Genomic DNA, 22,298 nt, shown 5'->3' with positions numbered 1-22,298 from the left:
TATGGATTCTATGTACACACATCATCTTGATCGTCATCATCGAGCTGCTCCCCTTATATCATCCACAGAGAGTATATAAGAGGAGGAAGCGCCTTTTGTGTGTGCTGCTGGCCATGTCTATTAGTTGCATTGAGAATATATAGACTTGTGTGTACACACAGAGAGCGAGTGTCATTGCAATCTGCAAACCCCAAACAATCACAGCAGCAGCAGCGCCAGCTTGGTCATATCAATTATTCATCCGGGTGAAGGGGGGACACCCACAAGGGGGGGTAAAAGTCGAGAGAGGGAAGGAAGCCCAGTGACACAACTTGGCTGGACTTGGAGGAGCCCCACACACCAAATAATTCTCTCTCTCTCTCTGTGTTTCCCTATATTTTTCTTTCAAATGAAAATCCCAGCTGGGCATGTTGCTGGACTCCCGCTGTGCACGGGTGCAACCAAACAACAGCAGCGGCGGCAGCGGCGGCCAGCTGTTTTGTTTGGCGTGTGCGTGTCACATGTACACATTCTGGTGCCCAGGCGATCATAAATTGCCAGCCAGGATATACAGACACACACACCTCTGACATTCGCCAAACTTTTGAGATGATTGCGCATCCAAACTTGTTGCTAATAATCGATTGACGGTATAAATAATGACACAGGGCGCACTTTGACAGTGACGTAATATCAAAGAGAGGCCCGCGATGTAATTTGAAACGTTTGAAAGTTGGCAGCGGGGGGAGCAAACTTGTGAGCTGTTCCGTCAATCCCGAAACTTGCGTGATTGACAAACCCGACACCGTCGTCTTTTCAAAGTGTTAAATTGGGTTTGAGTCGAGAGAAACTTCTGTGAAAACCTTTGATCTCCCGACCGAGGAAGGCGCTGCTGGGTGGGCGGGAATAAGAGATGGGCGGGCAATTAGGGCGGACGAAATCAAACTCTCAGGTGTACATACAGTAAATCGTGTGCGCCCATCAGCGACATACACTTGCCCAGGTGTATTCACCTTTTATATAAAGAGACGGGCGGCAAAAGAAAAAAGAAAAACAAGCGCACGCGCGGGATAGAAAAAATAAGAAAAATAAAAATAAAAAAGGAGGGCGGTCGTGTCACAAGCGGCTGACAGCCCCCCGTTCGCTTCGTTCGCTTCCCTTTTCTTGTGTTTGGGGGATGATCACGTTTTGGCAGACACCTCGTCTTCCTTCCTTCTTTTGCCTTGACGAGATGATTGCTGTTTGGCTGGAATAGGGGCAGTGCTGCACGACAAGCCCAATCCCTCTGGCGCATCAAACTACATCACAACAGTCCCGTTTCGGCTGCCCAAAAGGATCTTTCATATTTAAACGGCCAGGAATAAACTTGGTCTCGATTGAGTTTGGCGGAAAATACAAAAAGTTTGTATTTTATTTTGGACGCCATCGGCACACGCACAAGTTGGGGGTAAATAAAAGAGTCGAGAGTTGCGCGCACTGCAATTGCTGAATCTCCCATCAAAGTCTGTTGGTACCGGTCTAATCGCATTATCTATAGACTAACGAAATTCCTTTCAACCTTTTTCTGTTTTATTTTATCGGTATATGGGAAAGTTGGGAAAGAGAAGAGTAATCAGAGGGTCGGACAGGTCGGTAGTTTGATGAATGTCGGCACAGCACACGCGTGCGGTCAATATTCTCTAATAATAGATGACGCGACGGGGAAAAAACGGGCGATGATAGAGACGAGAGATTGTGCGGGGCCGTTAGTTTCATTTTTTGGCGAGAGCCCTGGCTGGCGGTCCCGCCGTTCCAATCATTCCCGACTCCTTAAATATTTTCCTCCTTCATTCCTCTGGGCCAAATGATGAATGTCTTGTCTGTCGACCGCGTCGCCACGTCTATTCCCCTTATTTTTATTTTGGCCGTGATCGGTCGTGATCAAAAGGCGAGATGAGGTCACGAATCCAATGAAGAAAAAGGGGAAAGAATAGAGGCGCGCGCGTCCATAGGCCGGCCCTTGCATAACTCTCTCATTCAAATTAGACGCGGACACGGCACAATATACAAGGGCGGCCAGGGGGCGCTGACATCACAAAAGAGAAAAGAGAGATAGGATATAACAACTTATCTTTCTACCTCTCTCGGTTGTTGCTGCCCTTTTGGTGAAGGGGGAAAAGAAAAGAAAGAAAAGATCCCGATGATTTGCAACCGAAACGGGCACCGGGGTCAAATCATCAACAGCCGAGCCTTACACGCATTTCTCTCTATACCCTCCGCCTATAATTTAGACCCATAGTTTCTCTCTTCAAGATATTTTTTCCTATTTTTTCTCTTTGAGTTTACCGTTTAGGGGACCGATAACGATCGTTACATGTCCTCCTTTTTTATTGTCTTTTTAGTTTTTTTAAATAACACCCGAAATGGGACAGGGAAATGAGAAGAGAGAGAGAAAAACACGCCGGAGACGATAGTGTTGATTTTATTAAAAGATTTTTGGGTTGTTTCCCTGTTTATAACTGCTCAAGTCAAGGAAATAGCCATCCGAGTTCTTTTTTTCCCACAGAGCCCACACGTCCATGTGTCTGTATGGACTGGCCGAAAAATGTGGAGAACCTACGTCTATCCCCCTTCTTTGAAATGAAATGGTGGTGGTGGTGGAGGGGGGATGTGGCCGGCGTGTGTACAAGAAGAAGATTTAAGAGGCGTGACGACCGAGTCCGCGTAGTGGAACCGACCCCGAAAATTCTCTCACCTGGACCCGGCCGAGCGCATCTCTTTTTCCCTCTCACTTCTTTTCTTCTTCTACGGATGACTATTTTATTTTATTCTTTTCCTTTTCAGATGTTACGTGGAAATCTAATTGCCGGTCGGGATGATCAAGAACTCTCATTGCTAACCGACTGGCCACTGCTAGAGCTGGGCTCATAAATCGCTCGGCTATTTCACACGTTGCACACACGCACCTGTCCCCTGCGGTCACTGATCTTAATGGGCCGTCGACTCTCCTTCTCTCTCTCTCCTTACGGACGAAATCAAGCGGCAACCCTGGGCGCGTGCAAAAAAATAAATATAACCGGACCGGACTTTCTCCTATATAACGAAATTTGACTGCTAGCGTTGCCTATACGGTTGAGATGCCAGCAATGAAATATATTATGGCCACCGGCTCGAACGTGAACAATACCGGCACTTTTCTCGCCAGACCATCCGCAACAGACACAGACACACAAACCAACGTCAGACGAACAAACAAGATGGGGAAATCTCTTGATCGGCGGCGGTTCTCTTTTTGGTCGTGCAACCATTTGAAAAATGGCTGAGGGGAGGTGATGGGTTTAAAAAAGTTGATTGTTATCGCATCTCATTAAAGTCGGTTATTCGTCGCTGCCCAGGGATTCCCTTCTTCATGCCGGGCAGCCGCTGGATGGCGTCAACGTCCTTAAATTCCTCCAGTTGGAAGAATGGAAGAACACTACGCAACATGCAGCAGCACAGAAGCGTTTTTTGATTTCCCCCCATCGACATTCTTTCGCCTTCCATCTTGTCTCTCGAAATGCACTTATTTATTCATTCAAATTTCACAGCATCAGGCTCCCGGATCTTTTCTCTTCATCTCTACTCACGCAAACGTTTCTCTCTCTTCCTCATTTTGGCCAGCCATTAAATGACGTCCCACTCTCCACTCGTGCTCAACAATTGACCACCAGAGTTCACCCAACTGGTCAGCAGCCCGTTGCATTTGATTCGGGAGCCGAAAAAACTAAAAATTTGATCTAACGAATCCCGACATTCCCCCCCAAATTCAACTTCTATTCACAATGAAAAGCTTGTCCAGCAGCAGATGGGCAATCGCCCATTTCTCACGATGGTAGCACGCGGGAATAAAGCCAAGAAAGAAGGAGGGGAAAAACCAACAAAGGATAAATTGAAAATGAGATTCGACACTGCACTTACATGCGACGGTGAGAGTGGCGTTGCGTGATCGGGACGAGCCTTGCGGGTTGCGAGCCAAACACCAGTAGAGGCCGGCGTCGCTTTCCTTGCGTCCGTGAACGACACGGAAGAAAAAGAGATCGCCGCCCGGCAGCATCACCCGGTGGCTATTGCCTCCACCTCCTCCGCTCTTGCTGTGCTGCTGCCCGTTGGAGCTGATGATGAGCTCGCCGTCGCGGTACCATTCGATGGTCGGCGCCGGACTGCCGTCGGCCGAGCACTTGAGCGTCACGGGATCGTTGCGCGCCACCGTCATGTCCGTCGGGTGTTCGGTGATGCGCGGTGATCGCATCACGCCTATATGCCATTACAATAAGAAAAAGTAAAAATAAAAAAGATGAATAGATATTTATCCGTTATGCCACTATTGAATCGTTCACGAATCCCCCAAGAAAAAAATAAAATTCAAACACGAACGCGCTGGCGCATGAAACGGCCAAAATGGAGATGGATTGCCGCCATCTTCAAATGACAAAAAACTCATTTTTTTTCATATCCATCAAAATGATCAAGTTGGCCATTTTCCCCCAATTTTTTTGGCCCAACAGCCCGGAATCAACTTGATTGAAAAGATACGACGACGATGGATTGGATGTTTACTTTTCTCTATAGGTACTCTGCACTTTTCATTAGTCGGGATTGAATCAATAATCGAATTGAATGAAAGCTACAAGTTACACCATGTACGAGTTCTCTTTTATTTCGTATAGTTTCGGACAAAAGAGAGTCGGGAATATAGGACTCAATACTCAATAGTCGAAACATGTTTGGAACTGTAAGGGGGGCCTCTGTCGAGTGTAGTAGTTGTACAGATATATATTACCAAGTTGAAAACATCTGCTGTGCCAGCACTCTATACACTCGGATGATGAACCTCTCCTCGTCGTCGTCGACTCCACCCCAAACACACAAGAGAAGTCGCCCAGTTCTCTTCTCTCAAACAGTCCCAACTGACTTCATTCATCACGACGACAGGGAGGGGGGCAGCTAGAGGCCAGGGCTATACACGATGATGTTGCGTGTGTGTCCGTGTGTATAAATATACACCGGCGCCTATTTCTTCTTGTTGTGCTGCCTCCTCCTCCTCATCCCTTGTCGTCATCGATTTCACGAGACCCTCCACCCCTCCACCTCTCAGCTGTAAAAATGCACGACGACGGTTTTTCTCTCTTCTTCTCCGACCAACCGATTCATCCCCAGTTCGTTCCACCCCACACACTTTCTCCCCCCACTTCAACTTTTCTCCCAATAGAAGAAGAAAAATCGTAATAATAACAATGTCTAGTAATAACAGTTCGATATTGAGTGTTATTCCTTCCAGGTGAGGTACTCGACAAGAGGTAAAATATATCGAGAGGGGGGGGGGGGGGGAGAATAGAAGAAAAAAGTCGTCTGAGGGCCGTCACCTCAGACAACTCTGGGAGATATGCGTGTGTGTGTGTATTATTCGGCCAGCGGGAGAGTCGCGACTCTCTCTTATATTATATTCTTTTATGTGCGTGTGCGTGTCCGATATGTTCCAGGGAAAAGAAAAATACTCCTGGACGAGAAAAAGGGAATGAATGAGCTGCTGCTGCTGGCCCCTTTATACCTGGAAGTGAACAACTTGCGCATTTTCGAACCTTTTTTTATTTTACTTTTGTCCGCGCCCGATTCTTGTTCAACATGAGGAAAGATCAAAAAAGAAAGAAAAACTCTCCAGATTTTTTACTTTTTCCAGGCTGCACTGGAGAATGGCATTCCATTGAAAGGGTGATGGCTGGCTGGATTGTCAGTTTCCATCGTCATTTGCTCTTCTAGTCTATACGACCGCTATATGGCTTCCACCACGTTATATAACTCGTCTCTTTTTCTTTCCGTCGTGTGGTTGTTCTTTCTCCCTCGTTTAGTTTTTCACCCCCCGTCTCCTTCCGACCTGAAAATGGTCCCCATTCACTTCCAGACACCTTTTTTTTACTCTAAAAGGTGGTTGTGCTCGCTAACAATAAAACAAGTACCAGTTCTTTTTAATGAAGCAATTCATGCTGTATACAGGGCCAGGTATATAATCCAAGCACACACACACACCGAAATGTGTGTAACGCATTGAACCGTAAACGAGGGTGTTAAACGATCACGGCCACCTGGGCAATAATAATAGAAAGAGAGTAGCCTCTATCTTTCGACGTGTCACATGCAGAGCACCTACGGCAGAGACATCTGCAGTTGTACAGTGGACGGTGTCGTGAGAGTCTTGGGTGGGCTTTTATATAAGAAATGCGCACTGTATACTGTACCAGCAGTCGCTCTACTGTATGTATCGATCTGATCCGAAACATTTACAAGACGACGGCCATGATCTCTCGCATCATCGTTCCTCCCGACAGTTGCATTTTCGTGTCAAAATATCAAAAAATTCCCAAAAGTAGAAGGAGAGGAGCTGGCCGGCGAGAGAGGCGGACGACATACAAGTACCGGTACCCCCTACCCACTGTACAGAGTATATCTAATATTATCTGCATCGATTTTTGCACTTTCTTGAAGGAAGAGCGAGTAGTAGGAGCAGCGGATCGATAATATCGAGTGGCGATGCCAACACGCTCCACTAGCTCCTATACTACACGTAAATGAATCGATGAACAGACACATGAGAGACTAGACACAGACGACGACAGCGCAATTAGACGCTCCGTTTCTCTCTCGTCTCTCCCATTCGACTTGGCACTTTTGTCTTTGTGTCCCCACCCACATCACCCACCGATGCAATCGATTTCCTTCGACTCACTTACTCACAACACCCACCAACCACCCATCTAGTTGGTTTCAACAATCAAATATTTACATCAATAGGCAGAGAGATGTAGACTTTGGCGGAAAAAGAATGTTACAGGGGGGTCTACGACGACACCGGAAGATGTACCGAAGAAATCGTGAGCTGGGAATGGAATCAATTCAATTCACGTCGTGTTAGTCACAGTCGACAGTTGATCGGTGCATGTACACATTTCCGGTAATGTACTTTGAATGTGTAGTAGACGGATGAATGCGACCAATGCGCATGTCGTGCCATATAGAACCCAATTTTCCCTCGAGAGAATCCGGGACGACCAAAAAATCGGTACACGGTACATTAGACCAAGGGTGCGAACGGCCTCTCTCCTCACGATATCGCCCAGATAAAAATAAAAATAAACAAAATCAGACGACAATTCGATGGCGTCATTACAATTGGAGGAATGAGCCACTGCCATTTATATTAGCCAATTTTCGTTTTTTCCTAAATGAAACAATTTCACAATCGGTGGTCTATTGTTCGGACGATGTAACGACAACAGGAAGACAAATTATACGACCCATGTTTCTTTTATTTTTTAAATATCATTTTATTGAGACGAGGGGGCCAAGTCGTGAGCTCATATAAAATATCGCCCAACCCCACCCACTATACCCCATTTGGTGCATACGTGTGAGACAGAAAGTCAACGCCATCGGTCACCATCGCGACGACGGAGCTATTGATATTCCAAGGCAACCCACAAACACACACGCCCCTTGTGTAGCACAGCACGGCAATTATTGCGTGTGCCACACAAGCACGTCGTTCGATGTAGTATATACATTCTCAAAAAGCTATACGGCAATCAGAGTCTAACCTTTTACACGACCACACAAAAGAGAGAAAGAAAAACGCAGCTCGTCGTTCCAACACCAAAATGCATTTTTTTGTTGCCATTAGACACGCGCCCATGTCGATGTGTGTGTGCCTTTGATTAGCTATGCCTCCGTAACCAACAGCTGGAGCTGCTTTTTTACAGCAGACGAGCGCTGTCGCTCACATTTATTCAACAAGAGTTATTTATGGATGTATCGACTAGACATGTAGATTCTCCCTCTCACACACATACTCTCACTCTGGTGTGTGTGTGTGATCCGTATGCAGATGAATTATTCAGTTGCGTTCAACTCACGCCGGGCTGCTGCTGCTGCCCATCCGGTCGGCACATGATTCATATCTACAATAGACGTTGGCCCAGCGCAACCTTCCAACAAAATTCGTCCAGCCCAAAAAAACACTTGACAATTTCGTATAGGCAAATTGCAGAAAAACAAAAAGAGACTTGGCCATATAGATGAAGTTGGAGTGTTGAGAATTTGCATTGGAAATGAAACGACTGTAGAGAGTTAGCCTTGTTCTATAGGGGGGGATAGTATGCATAGATAGAGACCCGCCCATTTCCTTCACGCCAAGGCACCCCCCACCAACTCTCAATTGCAATAAATCAGGAGCAGCAACAGGAACAGAAGAGGAGGTTCGTGGAATCTCGGCTCGTTCCCAATCAGACGAGAGCAGACAGCTCACGAAGAAAGATATCCAAGAGTGAGGTACGAGCAAGAGCCTCAAACGTCTTGATTTGGGCCTACAGAGAAGAAGACTAAAGGCATTTCCGCGTGCCAATTGTTTTGGTAGTTTACCGGTGAAGCCAATTCGAGTCGAGTTCTGCTGTTGCTATAGTCCCGTGCCAAAAAGTAAAAAGAGTTGGAAGAAGAAGAAGAAGAGGGGACCCGTCGCAGTTGGTTTGACGGAGTGATGACCGTTTCTCTGCGCTTGTCACCTCGAGTCTCCCCGTCAGAGCGTCACGACACATTTCCAGGGTGGCAGCAGCAGAGAAGGGGCTGGGCACGGCTCCACCACAGCCGATATATATATCAATAGCACAAGAGTTATATAACTGCTGCTGGGCATATTTGTATTCCCAACTCGCTTAGCAGCTCACGGCCAGCTAGACCTCCTCCCCCACTACCATCGTGCAAACGGCCGACCGACTAATATACGAAGTGTGGAAATGAGGAAAGATGGAGAGGGGAGACTAGACAAAGAGCGAAAAAACGTCAAAGAGACAAGAGAAAATAAAACAAACAGGAAAAATTGGGGAAGAAAAAGGATTTTTTTTTTTAGCTGGGCTGGCCGCCCCCCTGTACGTTCACTTGGGCTGTTGACATTCCAAACGCAGTCCCGAGCTCCCTGGTCCGTTCACGTTTTTCTTTTGGGTCCGCCACCCTTCTTTCGAAGTTGTTTGGTTCTTAATGACTTCTTCACTTTGGCTCGGATGCAGAAGAGCATGTCGCGTGTCAGCTAACGACTTGCGTTGGGCAGAGCGACTCTCTGCTGGCGCACACAAGAGGCTCAACACACAAAAGTGGCTAAAGTAGAAGAAGAAGAGGAGAGAAGAAACGGACTGATTTGTTGGTTGCTTCTACCATCTGATCCCTGAAACCCAGTCCCCGACCCAGTCCCGAAAAAATGACGTGACCGGAAACGTTCCTTCACGAAGAAAAAGAAAAATCCCTCGGAGCACAAAACATGCGGATGGCTTTTGTTTTGATTTTTGATTCTTTTGTTTTTCTTTCCTTTCTGGTCGAGGGAAGGATCACGTGAATGCAGACGAGACATCGTGATGAGGCATTTAAAAAAGGAGCCGGGGCTTTAAGTCTCTACACGGCGGCAGAGTTAGTGGGGGAGGAGGAGGATCCGTTGCTGAGGTAACCAACGGCCATTTCTCGTCCCGGCACGTCGACAAAATGTAAACGCCGTTTGTTTCTTATGGGCAAACAATCGAGGCGATTGGACGGGAAAAACAAAAAAATGAGTCAACAATTTTTCACGATAGCGTGTGAAACTGCTCGTGAAAAAACGTGGGCGATCCAACGGGGGAAAAAAACAAACAAACTGATCAGCCCAAATTAACTGTTAATGAAGAGAATGAGGTACATACAAGAGCCGTCGCTTTAAAAAATAAAGAGACGCTCTTATCTATACGACGTCGAGCTGGGAAATGAAATTGGATTTTCTTATATAGGTTCCATCAGAAACTCATCTCTACGGTGTGACTGGCTGACGTCTCTCACGGAATCTAAAAAAGAAAACTACCTGCGCCTGTGTGTAATTACCTATTGATTATGCAACCATTTTCAACCCGAACGAGCCGTGCGGAGGAAACGTTGGAATTACCAACAACAACCCTGAGAGAAGATGAACTTACAAGTTCCAAAGGGGCCGAGCAGCACACCTGGGTGGTGAGGTAAGAAAAGAAAAAGATGGCCACAACAACAACAACAACAACAACAGACTAGCGGCCATCGATCCATCATTATTGTGAACATGTGTCTCGCGTCAGATTGGAGGGACCGGCCCATCACCACATCAGATGCCCATCATTGGACCGGCCTAATTTCTGAATCTTTTCTTCATTTTCTGATTCGAAATTTCTCTCGTGTTTCTCATTAACTAAAGTTGGAGGGAGGGAGAGCATCTGCTTTGGACATGTCGGGACAGATCGAAAATTGTGTTGATGGTTCAAGGGCAGACATTTTGTTTTGTGATTTTTCTTGCCCGAACGCGCCCAGACAAATGAAAAAGAAGAAGAAAGACAAGACGAGACGAGACGTGACCTTACCGTTGGCGACAGATGACGGGATTTGATGGAGGAGAAGGAGCAAAACGACGAGACTGTTAAGTAATCCGGCGGGCGTGAGTCGGCAGGATGATGATGGTGCATGCGACATTTTTGACCTATCGATGGCGGCGGTTGAACGATTGTTGCCAGCAAAAACATCAGTCCGATGCATATCACCTGCCCAAGTCTAATGCCAAATTTTCCGTTGCGTCATGTATGAACGAGAGCCCAGGTGAACGCCGAATCCAAACTCCAGTTCAAAGTTACAATCACAAGTGGTGAAAATGGCCAACTAGTTGGTATAAACTGCACTTTAGGGCTGAGACACACACAGACTCTACCTGTTTCACTCGGCACACGCAACACACAGACACACACACGACAGACACACACAACTGACAAGTTGTTGTTGTTGTTTCACAATCGACAACACTGATGAGCCGCTCAAACAAAACGGCTCAACGACTAAAAGAAACACAGCCCAAAATCATGGGAAAATGGAAGAAGAAGCCCCCGCGTGTGTGGACAAACAGAGAAAAACAAATCCGTGTCCAAACTGAAACTATTACACTCAGGTAGTCATACTTTCGACTCGTTCACTCACTCACTCACGCAACACTTTTTTGGCAAATCCCCTGGCACAATCGAACGATAATGTTTTTTCTCTTTTCCAAATCGTCCAGCGGATTAGAATAAGAAGTTGTTTTGTTATGTCCCTGGTTGCCTTTTTCTTTCTACTGCTTCTTCTTCAGTTCTTCTTAGTTGATTGGATTAAACTCGACACACGACGGCTGTCCTCGGCTGGGGCTGACGGCCGACTGAAGGTTCGACTCCGACAGTTCTTCTTCTCCCCCTCAAAACGATTGGCTCCTCCCACCCAAGACGATAGCGCCACTCTACCGGTGGCGGTAAGAATGAGCAACCGTCTCTCCGGCCAGAGCCTATACAACACACAAGGTTTATATGATCTAATCAATAAGTCAATCACTATTGATCTTTTAAAAATAAGAAAATAAAGAGAAATAAATTTTCGCAGGAAATGAAGACGACACTAATGTAATTGAATCGAACAACTACCTCTCGCTCGGATTAAATTACTAAATAGTCATTGATTTGGATTCATCACTACTATACATGTCCAAGACAAAAGGAGCACAGCACCGAAAACTCTACACTGCTGCTGCTGGCCCCGTGGGCGTAATACGCGCCGATGAGTAATGAAGTTATACATCGTATTCGTCTATACTCTATAGAAATCTTGTCGGTATTTATTTTTATTTTTAAAGCCGCCGCTAACAAGACTGACTGTGTTTGTGCACACCACAAGACGAAACATCCTGGGAATAAATTTATATCGACTCCTTTTTTTAGTGGGTAGGTCTTATCGATTCGTCGTCTTTTGGCGACTCTTTCTCACATCCAATTTCCCCTCCACTTGTGTATTTTTCTCTTTCCTTTTCTCCAACATGTGAGCCTTTTGGTTTGATTTCATATATCCCCCCGCGCCCGTCCGACTGCCTGGTATATATTGTGGGGCTAGCTACACACGATCGTATTGGGTCAAGCTCTCTCCCTCCGCATTCTCTGCCGTACACACAGAGACGTGAAGCAATATGTGAGGATTGATGTCCGCCGGAATCTCAATGCAATCCGCTGGCCCCTTTTTTCTTCTACACCGACCCAATGGCCGGCTAGCTGGCCATAGAGATGCCACAGTGGAATAACGATACAATACGGCGGCAGCAACCCACTATACGTAATGGGTCTCAAACTCTCTATATACAACAGCGGCGTATGTATAAATATCTACACCAGCCCCTCTGTACTATATAAGTCTTATATGGCGCATATAGTACTCGACGAATCCAAATAATGGAGTACTAGACAGCAGCGAATATATCTAGAACTGTGAAGCTGAGCCGGCTCGTTACCTTAGTAACAACAATCTTGCCTTGCAGCATCTCTACACACCGGAACTGCTCCTTCAGCCTACGTACAAGAGAGACCCGTCCAGAGGAAAAGGATATAAAAGAATGGGAGTAAGAAGAAAAAGAAGAAGAAGAAGAAAAGCTTTATTATACGAACCATCTCGGATTCCCGTGTGCCAGCAGACCGCGCGCTCTACTGTGAGTGTACAGCACACACAGATCATTATCTACGGCTTTTATATCGCTGTACACATCACAAGGAGAAGACCCTGTGCGTATATAGTAGAGGGAAAGCCGATTGCATTAACAATTGCGAAACTCTACGACTGCACACAGCGAATCGAAACTAATAGACATGGCCTATTAGTTACTCTATTTCTATAGGTGCGCTGCTCTTAATGGGGCCTCCTTCTATTAGCACGTACACTTATAACATAAAAGGCGGATATGGATGATAATAGCCGGTAAAGGTTAGATTGTTGTCAGTGTCTTAAACTTTTTCCAAAAGATTTTCTTTTTTATTTGCCCCCTCTATATAACAATAGACCAAACTGCACACACATAGTGTACCAGGTGTAACAACATTGTGCTCCCATCTAACAAGTCATTTACCCAAAAACTTTTGTGAGTCTCCCCACCAAACTCAACTGGAAAAAGGAGAGATGAAAAGGACAGAGTGGGAGGTGGAATAGAGGGGGGCGAAGATTGTAATCGGAGAGAGCTACTTTATAGTAAATACACTGGATATATACAGAGGATAGAGAGACCATTAGCAAGTAAAAAAAAGTAACAGACTGACGGGGTTATACACAACATGCAGCAGCAATATAAAAGATTCCTGACTGACAGTTTTTTTTCTCCCTCGCTTTTTTTTATTTTTTTTTTCGCTTGTGCTGCTGCCGACCCCATCCATCCACGGATAATAATAATAAAAAAATAAAGTTTCCGTATAATAACTGGGGGGTTAGTAGTATACGGTACATGTACATAGAACCTTCTTTTTTTACTGGGAGCCTGGAATATAACCCCCCTCGCCGTTTGAAAGAGCTCTAGACTGGATGGAGAGGTACGAGTAAGAGCCGATCGGAAAAAAAGCATCTCAATTCGACCTGTGATGTTTTGTGGGTCGAGCGCGGCGGTATACGTAAACTGACTCGCTCATTTCGGCTCCTGGCTGCTCTCTCGCTCTTCTCTGACTCTCGCATATGGCCCTTTTATACTCTCTCTACCATTGTGCACGTCTAGAGCTCGCATCGTAAAAAAGAAAAGAAAAAAAGGGTAAAAGGAAAGAGAGAGAAAACCATAAGGTCCATGAATAATAATCGCCGCCCGGTTTGTGTGTTGCTGGAACGTAGTCATAGGACGGACGCCATATCCAACAAGAATGTTCCAACCGAGAGATGTCGGAATATTTGATTAGGACCCTTACAAGGATGTGGGAGACGAGTTCTCCTGGCCAGTCGACACGTACATACACGTACGTACGTGGACGGACGATTCTTGCGGCCACAACCGCAACATCCGAGAGGAAAATCCTCGACGACCGGACCCACAAAAATAAAAATAAATAAAAAGTTGACCGCCATATTTAGTTATTTCTTTTTGACACTAACAAAACTGGAATTTCTAGCCATTTTTTACATTTTTATTGATGGGGGGTGCGCACCGCCATTTCACCGGGGATAGATTTTCTGCTCAGCAAAGAATTTTGTAAAGGCGAATAAATTGGGAATAAAAGTTTTTAACCTCCCCCGAAATAAAAATGAAAATCGAAAAAAAAAATCCGGCTGTGGCCATATGTGGATGGACTCTGCTGTGGAAAAAAAAGGCCGGCGGGCGAATCAAAAGGGCAGCAAGCGGCCATCGTAAACATTTTGCTGGGCCGGGCAGCAGCCCTTTCCCCCCAAAGTTTTTCTTCTTCTATGCCCGCAAAACTAACTATCAGGAAACATTGAACAGCAGAGAGAGAGAGAAACTTGAAAGCGCCCAAGATCAATAGTGTAGACGAAAAAAGAGAGAGAAAGAAAGAGACGACTTATCGTTCGTGAGCAGACATAAGAGTTACTTCCGACTCGTCCAAACTTCTTTAAAGCCACCCCCTCACCCACCCACCATACCCACCAGGCAGCCCCCGAAAAAACTAGATCGCACCAGCCAATGGAATGAAATAGGCGCAAGGGACCGTATATAATAATACCCGCAGTAAAATAAAAAAGTCTGTCCTGTGCTAAAACGTCGTTAAATCCAAGACGAATCAAAAAAGGGGAAACCATTTTTTATCTATTTCTAGGACTGTGAAATATCCTCTGGGCATTTAAAACGATTGTTCTTATTATATGAACGGGGCGATGAAATGGTTGTGATCATTTGGTCACGATTCGTTTGTCGCTTAGACGAGCAGCTAGCGCGTGTGGGTGTTCCAGGTCAGACTGTATGAAAGGGGATCGTTCCTTATCGTTATGTTTGCCATTAAAGCAGATGGTCCGTGTTTAACTGTAACTCGTCTTTTATTTAAAAAAATATTTTTTCCCCTTTCATCTGTGGCAGTTTAGTCAAATAGAAAAATGGGTAAAAGGTATAAAAATAACTTGGGAGAATTTTTTGGTTAAAAACTTGTTGCCGATCTATGCCGGCACATACGTGACTAGTCAGCTGGAATGGAATTGGCAAAAGGAAGAGCTCCGACGACCTATTATGGTCAATGATGGAGAGAGGGAGCGTTTCTCTCATTCAGTCTCTCGTATATATAGGCGCACATTGTTGGATAGAAATTCAAAGCAGATGCTGACCGTCAGTTTATGGGTAAACCCCTGGGTCGTCTCTGTACGGCCAAAAATGAAAAAGAAAAGAAGAAAGGAAAAGAATACGAATAATAAAATTCCATTCAAATATTTCTTTTCTTTTCTTTTCTTTGATTCCTTCTGTATTTTTCCTTTCGTGCGGACGGGCGGACTGGCGGGATGTGCTATGCGGGCGGGGAGTTTGTACCGCAAGAGTCTAGCTCTACACAGTTAACACTTGCGCGAGGAAGATAAATGAACAGGTCATCCATTGTTGTGTAGTAGCTGCCGTGTGTTATTTTCGGAGAGAGAGTCGCGTGCTGCTGCTGATCCAGCCAAACATTTCTACCGTTTTTTCTCTTTTTTCTCTTTTTGTCTTTTGCTGGCCGTCGAGTCTTTTGATTCCTCCGGTTGTCGACGGGAAAGAAATGCAAAACAAAAAAGAAGATGCATAAATATACGAATCGGTTGCTGGTTATTTGTTCGTCCAGTCTTCTTCGTCTTCTTCTTCTTCTTGGTCGGTCGGCTTCCTTTTTCCCACAATGGCCATCCATCTTGTGGCGAGAGCTGAATGCCGAGCTTCCACCCTTCCACCTTCTCTCTCTCTCTCTACTCCTCCTAGCTGCATTGTTGACGTGATCCATTGTTTCGTATATATTCCGGTTGGGAGAAAGAAAGAATGAAAAAAAAAAGCCCAAAAGTGTACATCATCATAGAATATCTACGAAAAGGAATTGAATATTGATGGCACGAACTACGCTGGCGACTAACGAGATGAACAAAACACACACACACTTCTTTTGATTATTACCTTCTTCTTTCTTTTTTCTGTTTCTCTCATTTCTTATTTCTCTCTTGGCGTTTCAATGTCGTGGGGTAAAAAGTCCTTGGACGTCTTCCTTTCATTCTTTTGTAAAAACCAGCAGCTTCCCCTCTTTTTTCCGTCTTCTTCTTCTTCCCCTCTCTCTGCTGCTGGTCTCTGCTGCTGGGCGGACGAACGCGCCGAGGCTTTTGAATTCGGATACCTAATTGTTTTGGCTTTTGGTGCGCACGGCGCGTGTCTGACTTTGCTAGAGAGAGAGACAAGACAAGAGTCTGTGTGCTACACCAGCATTCGATCCGGCCAACATCACGGGGGAAACAGACGCCGGCCAGCAGCAACAGCAGCAGCTCTTCACAATCTCAAATGCGAATGAGGTAGGGGGTTGAGCGCGGATAATTGGATGTGATGGCCGCCCATTAATCGTGTCATGGATCCATCATCCGATCCCGTGTGCATATATCCTACAACCCCCGACTGCTGTACCGAAACGAAATGCAATCCATTTCCTTATAAGCTCCTTTTGGGTCAATTCTTTTTTCCTTCTCAGAAATGATTTCGGAGCTGGACAATTCCCGTTTGTATATAGATTTGGCCCAGTGGAGCTGCTGGCCAAAAAGAAACACACAAGGACACGACGAAGACATTTTGACAAACGACAGTTTTATATCCATTCATCATGAGGCCATAACGGTCAGCAGCCCCCGTCAGAAAAGTTCATCAGGGGGGCCGGGTGGGGGTAAAAGGGTTGAAGAGGGTCAACTCCGCCAAACTGCTGGGATGACCCTATAGCACAGCACGTCTATTTGTTCTTGCCATCGATTTTCTGGCTCGATTTCACTTATTCTGGGCAAACATCTTCTGGTCTTCTTGTGTGTCTGAGCACAACAGGAGATGATAGAGTCAAGTGTGACTAAACAACCAAAAATCAAAGGAGGAATTTTGATTCTGTCCAGCAACATTTTAAATTGGGGGAACGGGTGTTTTGGCGCACAAGTTCCAGCAGGAGCCGGGGCTAAAAAGTTCCAGGGCGCCCTTTGGTATGTACCTGTCAAAAGGTCAGCTGATGAATGAACGGTCAGCTGCTAGCTGTGCTGTGTGTCTCTTTTTGCGCTTAGACTCTTTTGGTCGTCGGCGTTCTAGTGTCAAGTACTTTGCTCGCTTATAACTTTTCTTTTGGAGGGGCTGTGTGACTTTTTGGGAACTGAAATCGATTTAGAAGCCCCCATTTCCTTTTTGTCTCCCCAGCACTTACACCCTCCCCACCAAGCCAAACAGCCACACCACCAAACGGCCGTTCCTCTACACAGACTTTTGAGAGCTGTGCGCAAATTGATCCAAATACCAGACGCACATAGAGAAAAACAGCCAAGGGGGGGGCCAAAAGAAAAAACTAAACTGTATTATTATTTTTTGGGCGCTCTTGGGTTGGTTTCAAACCACCCGCGCGTTCTATAACCCCTCCACAAGAGAATGGACTTGGGCTCAAAAGACCATTAAAAAACTAAAGTCCGGTGTTGCTGTAGTGTCTATGGTTTTCCCGTTTTCTTTTCTTTTTAGCTGAAAATAGCCGGAAAAAGAAATAAAATAAAAATAAAAAGGAAAATGCAACTGATACACGCGACTCGTTGGAGCGTGCGGAGGAAGAACCTCTTTCGCCCTTGGTCGCCAGAATATCAACGTGAATGTTGGACTGTCGGGGTTCAAGCGGCGCACTTGTTTCTCGACATTGCCATTTTAGGTGATGGCAGCGCCAGTCAAAATTTAAAAACTAGACAGAAAATGTAATGCAGCACAATTTATAGGAATATTTTCTGGTTGTAATGCGACACTCGGCGACACTCGAGAAAAATTTAAAAAAAAACAGAGTCACTTTAAATTTCCAAGTGTACACATCCCGCAATAGGATGGCGAGACTCTTTTATCAAACATATTGCAACATTTTTGTATAAATATCAAAAAGGATATAACGTGCTCTATTGGCGTAGTATAGTCTCCTTCTTTTCCTCGTCCACATAGACTGTGTTGTATTTATTTCTTTTTTGCCACAGTCCGTCTGGCTAGCCGGCTGGCTATTCCGTGCCACTTGCGAATGCCTTTCATAGTTTTTTCATATATGTATAACATCCAGCAAACGCCATAAAAAGGAATATGGCGACTTGTCAGCTCTATCCCTAAATGAGGCATTTCACATCTCGTCCGTCTTGTTCCCCTTTTTTTCTTTTCTCATCTCGATTAGGTCATGGCGCATAAATCGTACACACAGCACTGTCCAGCAATAATAACAACCGCAGTTTATAGTGTACACCACACTTCCCTGAGATGATGTCATCCATTCAATGGGAATGAATGGAGCCACCGTATATATATTCAATTGCGCTCGTTTCGCCAAAAATAAAAAGAAAGAAAATAATTTGAAATATGTATATTTCCACTCCACATGGGCTTGGGTGCCCCAAAACGAAAAAAAAAAAACCCAATGAAATCAACAAAATGAACTATCAATCAACTCCTTACAGTTATCGAAACCTTCAAAAGAACCCGGCCAAAAATACTGATGTTGAAATAGCAAAATGGAAAAAAGTCAAGAGCTAAAAAAAGCACTGTATAATATGACGCAATCTGTACATGAATCGAATCGAATTGGGCTACAACTCACATTATTAGTTAATAGTATACTGTTGGCTTCGGTCTTGAAAGGTAAGAATCTCAATGCTATTAAAATACTGTTTGCGTTTTTGGGGGGTTACAAAACACTGTTAAAAAGGGTTTTCCATTTAGAGGAACTTACATGTTAATACCTTTGGTTTTAACCTTTAGTTTTATTTCATGAATAGCCTTTCTTCTTTTTTTTGTGTAAAGTAAACCTTCTATTTTTGAATGTTTTTATTTATGAATAAAAAGAAGAGATATGTTTTTGCAAATAAAGTAGAAATAGGCTTTTATATCAAATTAGCGAAACTACTCTTAACCTGTAATTTAGTCCATGATTTGCCATTCATTTTTTGCTAGTTGAAAAATATGCATAAAATATTGTGAAAATATTAGAAATCGCCAAAACGGGAAAATAAATTTTATTTTTCAAATTACATTTCAGAAAGTTTTATCAATAGAAAAAACATATGCAAATTCATTTAGGCTTAACTGCAGCATTAGTACAACTGCTGTCGGCCAGCGTTTCAACTCCACGTGACCTCGGGTGCCCAAGAGAGAATAAAAATTCCGATCAACCTGAAGAACCATCGATCAACTCCTTGGAGTTGATCGATACCTTCAAAGGAAACTGACCGAAAATATGATGTTGAAATAGCAAAATGGTAAAAAGTCAAGATCTAAAAAAAAACTTATTTTTGTCTGTAAAAAATGAATATGAACTTGAACAAATTGGAAATGTTTTTTGGTTCCGTTCAACCTCGGCGATTGACGACGCACTGGATTTTGTACCGATAAAAATCGTCAACGGCCGAGTGCCGGGTGCGAGTGGGTGACGAATTGATTGTTGGTCGTCAACCCGACGAATTTCAGCAAATCACACGGCCTCGGAACGGTTGGCACCTGCTGATTATAAAAGACACTTGAGCAAATAATGAATAATGAATACAAGAAAGAAATTGAATAGACATTTTGGGGATTGATGTCTATAAAATAAAATGAAAACCTGTGAGTGACTGTGTGGGATATCACGCATCTTGACGCATATTTTTTTCCTGCACATTCCGGTTAGGAAGACGTCCTCAAACGGGATCGATTCTGATCGGAGAGACAGAGACAAGGCAGCAGACTTGATGATTGTCAATTTCCTCAATTTGTTCAAGTTTTTTCCAATTTGTTCAAGTCCATATTCATTTTTTACAGACACCTATCAGTTTTTTTTTAGATCTTGACTTTTTACCATTGCTCTGAAGAGCATTTGCTATTTCAACATCATATTTTCGGTCAGTTTCTTTTGAAGGTATCGATCGATCGATAGTTCTTCGAGTTGATCGGATCTTTCTTTTCTCTCTTGGGCACCCGAGGTCACGTGGAGATGAAACGCTGGCCGACAGCAGTTGTACTAATGCTGTAGTTAGGCCTAAATGAATTTGCACATGTTTCTTCTATTGATAAAACGTTCTGAAATCTAATTTGAAAAAACAAAATTTATTTTCCCGTTTTGGCGATTACTAATATTTTCACAATATTTTATGCATATTTTTCAACTAGCACAAAATGAATGGCAAATCATGGACTAAATTACAGGTTAAGAGTAGTTTCGCTAATTTGATATAAAAGCCTATTTCTACTTTATTTGCAAAAACATATCTCTTCTTTTTATTCATAAATAAAAACATTCAAAAATAGAAGGTTCCTTTACTTTACTACACTTTACTTTACACAAAAAAAAGAAGAAAGGCTATTCATGAAATAAAACTAAAGGTTAAAACCAAAGGTATTAACATGTAAGTTCCTCTAAATGGAAAACCCTTTTTAACAGTGTTTTGTAACCCCCCAAAAACGCAAACAGTATTTTAATAGGATTGAGATTCTTACCTTTCAAGACCGAAGCCAACAGTATACTATTAACTAATAATGTGAGTTGTAGCCCAATTCGATGCGATTCACGTATAGATTGCGTCATTGCACAGGTGTGGGGTGGAGTCAAAAGATCAGGTAGCAGAGTTTTTCATCAACGTGTTGCTCTGTAATTGGCTCAACAAATTTACCGCCTCTATTGGGAAAAATAGCATGGGCTATGTGGGGGATATGTGCGTCAGAGAACTAGAAATTTGCAATCGTGCATGAGGATATCATGATTTCCACAGAATATCCATGTGATCCAGCTTTCCAGAAGTGGCAACTCCTCAAATAACAGTAGATCACCTTCCTGAATATAATCTTGGTTTCTTTTTCAGATCACGTCGTAATAAAAACAGAATTCGGCATTTTACCTCTTCTGAATATATATTGCGCATTAACAAAATCAAAAATTAACGCCACTTCAATAAAAATTTGCTGTAATACGCGTTCTATTTACGTTTCGAATTTCTGGTAGAAATCTTTTGGCGTGATATTTTTGAAAAATAATTTATTAGTCGAATGAAATAATCAACCTAGTCGTAGTTGACAGATATTTAATAGCTTTTTAATTAATTCAATTAAATGAAAAACAGATTTTTGTTATTGTCAACATACGAGTGGAATTAATTGATTGCAAAAAAAAAATTGAATTTGAAGCGCTTAGCAAATGACCATACTTTAAAATTCCGTTGATACATTCCCTTTTTAATTCTGTTGCTATTCAATAAATGAAAAAAGAATAGAAAAGACTTGGCAATTGAAAAAAGGTATTTCGACGGTGGCGGTCAATTTTAAATCAGTTGAAGAAAACCCCCCCGCGAAAAAAGAAACAAGACGCTGATCGATATGTTGGCGGCGGTGGCGGTGGCGACGACGGCAGCCAAGTGGATGGCAGCTGATAAAAAGATCGTACGACAACAACTTAAGAGAAGTATAGGGTGTAGTAGTGTGATGAGGTATACACGGCGGTGGGGTGGGGTGGGGTGCTGGGGAATCTATGGCGTTGAAAGAAAAGAAGATAACCTCGGCGAACTTGATGGCGTCTACTATTCCCCTCCGTTTTCAGATCGGCGGTGGCGACGGTCGGCGTCTCGGCACAAGGAACACAAGAAGAGAGAGGGGAGAGAGAAGAGAATGAAATGCCACCGCCACCGAAATGCGTCACGTTTTTTCCCCTCTATATGACTATATACTCGTCGTCTTTTATTCCTTCTTTCTTTAGGGTTTTGCATCGGCGTCTGCTTTTGGGTTATGCACAGCGGCAGCAGCAGCCAGATGATGTATCCTGCCTTTGTTCGACCCCCACAAGAGAAAAAGTCTGAAAAAGAGTAGGTACCGTACTTTGGACTGTGTTTGGCCCTATACACACACAAAAGTAGAACAATTGACGTGACTGTTAAGTCCATTTTTCGGAAGCTACAAGACATCCGCGCCTGTGTTTGTCTCCCGCGAGACATTTCGACGCTGTTTGCGCCGCTGTCTATTCTTTTTTCTTTGTCTTGATTGAAGGAAAAATCGCAAAGATTGTGGGTTTTCTTTTTGAGCGCTAACTGGACAGGGTAACTTCCTTCCGGTTGTCGTTTGATGGCCAACGCACAGCCGCCTCTTAATTCGTCTGCTGGCCCTTTTTGGGTTTGTCACTCGTTCCAGTACCTCGGCCTCCCATATCTCCCCAGTCAAAACAAGGAAGGACTTACTTAAGAGAGAAAACTCTTGTGGATGATCAACTTCTTCTTCTTCTTTTAGGGAGGGTGGCTAAAAAGACCTCGGCTCATATTTTTCTCCCCCCGTCTCAGGAGACTTGGCCTTTTTCATATTCTCATCT

At 44.0% G+C, this 22,298-nt stretch overlaps 1 protein-coding gene across 1 annotated transcript in view; it reads right to left on the bottom strand.

Annotated features, from left to right (window-relative positions):
* LOC124311773 (protein sax-3-like) overlaps window positions 1-22,298 on the bottom strand; it is a 42,172-nt gene that overhangs the window by 12,868 nt on the left and 7,006 nt on the right. Inside the window, exons 2-3 of the mRNA XM_046776115.1 lie at window positions 10,389-11,329; window positions 3,916-4,251 (exon numbers count right to left, since the gene is read on the bottom strand). Coding sequence (XP_046632071.1) covers window positions 3,916-4,251; window positions 10,389-10,560 — 508 coding nt within the window. The 5' untranslated portion in view covers window positions 10,561-11,329. The remainder of the gene's footprint in view (window positions 1-3,915; window positions 4,252-10,388; window positions 11,330-22,298) is intronic.

This window comes from Daphnia pulicaria, chromosome 8 (genome assembly GCF_021234035.1).
Source record: "Daphnia pulicaria isolate SC F1-1A chromosome 8, SC_F0-13Bv2, whole genome shotgun sequence".
In the NCBI taxonomy this organism is placed as follows: domain Eukaryota; kingdom Metazoa; phylum Arthropoda; class Branchiopoda; order Diplostraca; family Daphniidae; genus Daphnia; species Daphnia pulicaria.
This window is presented reverse-complemented; position numbering and strand designations above follow the sequence as displayed.